Source organism: Populus euphratica, unplaced genomic scaffold, assembly GCF_000495115.2.
Source record: "Populus euphratica unplaced genomic scaffold, PopEup_1.0 scaffold193.1, whole genome shotgun sequence".
In the NCBI taxonomy this organism is placed as follows: domain Eukaryota; kingdom Viridiplantae; phylum Streptophyta; class Magnoliopsida; order Malpighiales; family Salicaceae; genus Populus; species Populus euphratica.
In genome coordinates this window covers 115,080-122,008 of record NW_011500023.1, presented here as the reverse complement: position 1 = coordinate 122,008, position 6,929 = coordinate 115,080, and the positions used below count along the sequence as shown (strand labels likewise).

Below are 6,929 nucleotides of genomic sequence, written 5' to 3'. Positions count from 1 at the left end.
TATATATATATATATATATATATATTTGATTCGTGATAACGTGAATTAAATAACTAGGTTATTATATTTGGCATTGAAGGTAATGGTAATGGCAAGGGTGTAAGCTTTTTGAGGATGAAATTTTTGAAATCACAGAGTTTTTGGAGTAGTGAAAAACGTTTAAAAAAGTATTCGATTATATATTTATATTTACATATTTAAAAATTAAGCTTATCAACTCTTAATTTGTAAGGCATCAAGGCCACATGAACCTCACTAAAAAATTATTGATTAACCAAATAGGTGTCCCAAAATGTGCCTATAAAATGGCGTTAAAAGATTGGTTGAATTCTGGAAAGACTCAGAATTTGTTTGTTTTGGAGATAATTTTCATAATTATGGTTTTAAAAAAATATAGTTAGTTATGGTTAATTGCATTTAGATACATATTTAGTAAAAATTATAATTAAAATTTATATATAACCAAAAAAATATATAATTTTATTGTGTTTGAGAATGTAGTTATGATTGTTTTTTAAAGTTTTTTTTTACTTGGAAGTGCATTAAAATAATATTTTTTATTTTTTAAAAAATATTTATAATATTAGCATATCAAAATGATCTAAAAATATAAAAAAATATTAATTTAAAAAAAATAAATTTTTTTTTTCAGAAACACTTTTAAAAAAACAAAAAAAATATTAATCTATAAGAAATTTTTACAAAACTCAATTAAAAAATGCAAAAATTACATTTCAAACTTAATTTTGTAGTAGGTCTTACATCATGAAACACAATTTGGTATGTTATCAAATCCTTTATTGTATTTGTTTCACCAAAAATGTAAAAGCTAATGGAAAATAATCGCAACCTTATAAATTAGGTAAAAAATAAAAAGTGTATTTTTGGATTAGTAGTTTAACTATTATTTTGCTAATTTTTGAAAGATATTTTTTTAAATTGTTCAGATCTTAAAAATAAAATTTTAAAAATAATAATAAAATAATATTTAAATATATTTTAAAATAAAAATATATTTTAAAAAATAACTACAACAATAAATATAGTTTTGAATAGGATAAGAAGGCTAAAGAGTAATGTCTAACTTTATTTTTTAACCTAAATCAGCATGACATTTGGGGTCAAGCTAAAAAAAAAAAGATAACGCATGTATGGTTAGTGCCGTGCGTGCGTGCGTGCGTGTGTGTGTTAAGGGGGTATTGAGTTATCCATTAACTGTTAACATTGTGAATGCTGATGAGGCAATAATTTCTTATATTGAATTATTTAAGATTTTAAATTCTGAATGAATACTGTTCCATTGAATGTTTTTTCTATACGTTCTCTTACATCAATTATTAATGCATTGGATCTTTTTTTCATGTGAAACTTAAAAGCCTTAAATCTTATTTTTAAAAAACCTTTTTTTATAATATAAATCCACATAAAATATTCAAAAAAATATGATAAAAAATTAAAAAACTACATAAATTATATAATAAAACTAAACACATATAGTTTAGTATTGTTAAAAAAAATATAAAAGAATGTTGTCTTCGGTGAAAAATCACGACCACCATTAAATAATTATTTTCTTTTCTATATGTTTGAGTAAAAAAAACTATAAATTCATAAAAAAGAAAAGAAAAAAAAAGAGAGATAGAATTTCTATTAATGCAATAATATATTCATAAACATAAAAAAATAAACTATTTCAATAGAAATATATAATTTGATTTTTTAGATTAGAATCTTATGATGATTTGTTTTTTATAAATAATTTTGAACTTGGATTTTTTCTTAGGATAATTTTAATATTTTTTTATATTTTAAAAAATAATATTAACCCTGCACGGCCAATATACTAGTGTGCGTGTTAAGTGGTATTGAGTTATCCATTAACTGTTAACATTGTGAATGCTGCGTGAACCCTTGGATATTGCTGATGAGGCAATAATTTCTTATATTGAATTATTAAAGATTTTAAATTCTGAATGAATATTGTTCAATTACATGAATTTCTTATATTGAATTATTAAAGATTTTTATTAAAGATTTTTTCTATCAGGTTCTCTTGCATCTTTTTTCAGAAAATAAATAAAAATAAAAAAACGCGAATCCATGTCCTTAATTGATTGATCAAAACTCAAAAAATATAACACATCATCAGATTATAGAGAAATCAGCAGGATTATTCATTTTTCTACTTATGAGGCAATACATATATCTATATCTATATCTATATCTATATATATATATATATATCATCAAACAGGAAACTTGGGGTATAAATAATTGAAATTTCAGAATTTTAGAAAGAAATGAGGAGGACAAAAAAAAGGGTGTTGAGTGGGTACACTAGGGTTCACAATAGAGAACCAAAGACAAGGTTCACGCGTGACCAAGAATGGAGAGCAAAGGGAGTCCCGTGAACATGCGCTGATTCGAAGCCCAAGGAAGAAGACAAAAGGAGGCAAAATCAGCTCCCGACAACAGTTCACTGCACATAAAAAAGCACTTCATTGAGGATGACACCTATCTTGGATTTTTCACTCCCTCCATGCATCAAAATAGATAGAGACCCGTGACATATATGTGGGCCAGCAATCCTTTTAATCATATGATCGTCAAATCAAAATATATGAACCATGACATGGATCTCCAGGTAAAAATGCGCAAGAAAAAAAAAACAAACAAAGAAGAAGCTGGTCATGGTGTTTGCTTCAGGGAATAACATATTAAAAGTACATGAATTTGGATCTTAATGTCGGATGCGTAAAATTAATTTGAAAAGCACAAGTTGCTCCATCAGTCGTTTCTGTTGTATGTAATCGTGATTTAATTCTCAATTGTCAATTTCAGATGAATTCCCACAAGTTATTATCCCAACATTACAGTTGATAACAGGCTAATATCATGAAACTAGAGGCGTATATGGTTAATCTATCTCGGGAATAAATATTATACACCACTCATGAATGTGATAGCTCCAAACCAAACCATGCTTTTCTTTTTTGTGGATTTAATTTCTTGCAACAAAAGACATAGGGCAATATAGACGATTACAGAGAATAAAATCATCAAGAAATTTGAACTTGCTTCCTCGGGATGTCATTTTCTTCTTTTGTTTTGGCAAACCAAGTGAAGCAGAAGAAGTCATCACAGGAGCTTCATTTTCAACAGACAGATAAAAGAAAATTACAACAAAATATGGAAGAAAGTGAGAAGTTTGTTAATTAAACATATAAGCTAGATTTTCCTTTATTGTTTTGATCTTGAAACCCTTCTGATCAAAGCCAGCAAACAAAGCACGCGATAGAACACAAAAAACCCAAGCAAAATGTAGATGTTTGTCCATCTCTGCCTCTCATGGAGCCCTCTCTTCTGCAGCACATCACCGCCAGTCACCATGCAAGTGCTGTTCTCTTGGTACCACAAGAAGCACTTGTTTACAAGGCAAGAATACTCATTTATGAGTAGTGCATCAAGGGCATACTTGTACATGGAAAAGAAGTGCATGAAGAGCCAGTACTTGGGCATACTATCCTGTGAAATGAAGTAGCCAGAGAAGAGAAAGAACCCACCAAGAAGTATTGTCACCAAAGAAGTTCCTGCTATGTAATTTGGTGCAAGAGAGCTCAAGAATAATACAAATGAGTTTCCCATCAAGACAATGACCCAAATGACCAAAACAAAGTAAGCAAAAGCTTGCCAGGTACCACAAAGACCCACCATGAAATAAATCGAGACTGAGTAAATGATGGCAATTGCAAGCAAGTATGGCAAGAAAACAAGAGTGTTTGCTATGAGATAAGATGATAGTCTATAAAGCCCACTTGATGTTTCTCTTAGTAGAATTGGCCTTTCATTGATGAAGATTGGGAGTGTTTCAGTAGTGGAAGAGAGAAGGAAAGTGAGAGTGAAAGCAAAGAGACCAAACCTTTTTTCAATACCTTGCTTGCCATATCCAATGTTGGTGTAAATGGTTCCTAGAACAAGACCAACAATAAGTGCTTCTAATGTATTTGTCAACAATAGCTGCCTTGTTCTATAAACAATCTTCCAAAACCTACTATATAGAACACAGATTTCATGGAGTCTTGAACTCTTGTTTCTGATACTTCTTGCTTTATTATCAGAAGGAGACATTGTAGAATTGTCTGGTGATGGAGGTAGTGATGGTGGTGTGTTGGGTTTACTCTCCTGAAGCTGGTTTAGAATTTCCATGGCATATTCAAGGGCGTTGAGCTGTGGAGGGACAGTGAAGCCATTAGATAGCAAGAAACTTTCCAATGAAGAAAGGCTACCATGGTGAACCACAGTTCCTTTATTCAGCAAAAGTATTTTGTCGATAGTAGAAAGGATATTGAAGCTCGGTTGATGAATGGACAAAATCACAGTTCTATAACGTGAAGTAGCAATGGATTTCAGGGTTTGCATCACATTAAGAGCTGATTTACTATCAAGTCCTGAAGTGGGTTCATCAAGTAGTAAGATACCAGGGTCATGAAGGAGGCTTAGCCCTATTGAAACACGCCTCCGTTCCCCACCGGATAGTCCATGAGCTAACCTTGCATTAGCCAAGTGTGTCAGGTTTAGCTCGTTGAGAAGAGACTCGACGATGGTGGCGATTTGTGATGATTTTGGGTTGAGAAGGCTAGCAGCAAAGGTGAACGTTTCAGATACAGTAAGCAATTGGAGGCATGCATCATGTTGAGGGACATAAGCTGACAGCTTGCGAAATGAAGAAGGGTTGATAGGGGTTGAGTTGAGAAGGAGAATGCCACTTGTTGGTGAAGTTCTGGCAGCTAAAATGTCTAAAAGAGTGGATTTTCCAGCTCCACTTGGGCCAACAACGGCAAGGATTTGACATGGATAGGCTGTGAGGGCCACTTCCTTGAGGATGTAACTCGGTGGGGATGTAGTGCATTGTTTGAAGAGGAGGAATGGTGCAATAATGCCGTTGGAAGTTGTGGTGGATTTAACATAGGAGATTGATGAGGCTGTAATTTTGTAGGTTTTAATTTGTGGTGGTGGTTGTGGTAGCGGTGGTGATGGCTGTGGTGGTGGAGAAGGCTGTGATTGATCTTCCATGAAGAAGCAGAAGGAGATTCAAGGTTGAGGGGGAGGATTATTTGACGTGTCCAAAGAGCAAAGGGGAGAGATATGTTCGTGAATATTTCCATCACTACAGAGAACGTAATGTTTGTAGAGGATAACAACAATACTGAGAATTAAAAAGTGTGACAGTGCCCCCAAGTTGGTTCATTTTTTATTTTATTTTTTAACACGAGTTGTTGCTATGTATCAGGTCCCTGTTTGTTATCGTATTTATTTAGTTAAAATTTGATTTTTTTTAAAAAAAATTAATATTTATAATTTTTTTAATGTACATACTTATATAAAAAATAATTTTAAAAAAATAATAAAAATATTATTTTGATATATTTTTTAATAAAAACACTTTCAAAAACAGTTTTTGTGATTGGAGCTATTTTTTAAAGTTTTCTTTAATATATTTTGATATATTTTTTAATAAAAACACTTGGAGCTATTTTTTGAAGTTTTCTTTAAATTATTTTTTATTTTAAAAAAATTGAATTAATATTTTAATATTATTTTTAATAATTTTGATGTATTAATATAAAAAATACATTTTCAATCGAAATCATCTTTTAAAAAACATTGTACACTAAGATTAGGAGACAAAATTTTAAACAAACATTTATATTTGCATATTCATAAAAGTTACTTTCTTTAAGATTTGCGTTCTGGATAACTACAGAAGAAACAAGCTCATTCATCAATTGCGCTAGATTCTGATCATTAAATATGTAGTTCTATTAATCCTGTCATATTGTTTCTTAGAACATATATAAATGTCATGTTTAATCTGTTTTTTTAAATGCTTTTTAAATTATTTATTTTGTTTTCATAAATAAAATGTCATATATTAATGTCAAAAACAATTTAGAACATGTATTAATGTGGAAAATAAATTTTAAAAATTAAAAAATAATTTAAAAAAATATTATCTATCATATCAACACCATCCATCTGATAGCAACCAGTGAAAATCAATTTTATTTCATCCCTTGCATTTTTATACATGGGGCACGGAAATACGTGGCTGTCAGCAATCATTGCTTGTCTTTACTATGTTGGCACCGCCCATTTGGGGTTTAGATGGAATAATCAATGGATAATTGTGTTTACAGCGTGAATTTCAAGTGAGGAAGGCTAGCTAATTTTCGGTAATCATGCCGATCATGGGCCACACCCTATAGCAGCAAAAACAAGTTAATTAAACTATTTAGATGGTATTCAATCGGTATGAATTTAAAATTAAAAAAATTATTTTATTTATAATTTTAAATTTAAATTTTTAATTGCTTATATAATGACTACTATAAATTTAATATGATCACTAATTTTAAGATTTGTGTGATTAATTATAGTACATACAAGTTAATCCAAACATCTATGTTAATTTAAAAAAACAAGCTAATTAATATATGTAAATTCGAATAGTTTTTCTTTAATGATTATTTATTATATATCTTTATTTATAATTAAATTGCTCATTGCTCATTGCCCTTCTCTCGGGCATTCATTTGCTTTCATGATTTAATTATTGTACAAGACAAGAAAAATATTCTGATTGATGTAGAAATAAATATGCACCTAGCGCATGTGAACATTGCATCAGCTTGGAAGGGAAAGAAGAGCTGCTCCTTCTCTAAGCCCTGGTTCAGGAAATTTGGCATTGCTAGGCTCATAGAGGAGACACATAACAGGTTTTTAGCAGAAACAATTACCTTTTAGCATTCGGAGAAATGAATATTTTAAAATAATTTAAATTATATTTTAAAATTATATTTTAATTTTTGCCTTTTCACTTCTAGAATATAGTAAAAATATGCTGTTATCCTTAAAAAAAACAAAAAAAA

General features: G+C 30.1%; 1 protein-coding gene across 1 annotated transcript; it reads right to left on the bottom strand.

Annotated features, from left to right (window-relative positions):
• Nucleotides 1–2,969: 2,969 nt before the first annotated feature.
• On the bottom strand, nt 2,970–5,226 carry LOC105142013 (ABC transporter G family member 4-like). The gene has a single exon (XM_011049450.1). It carries the CDS (start codon nt 5,071–5,073, stop codon nt 3,241–3,243), a length of 1,833 nt encoding a protein of 610 aa, XP_011047752.1. The 5' UTR covers nt 5,074–5,226; the 3' UTR covers nt 2,970–3,240.
• Nucleotides 5,227–6,929: the final 1,703 nt, after the last annotated feature.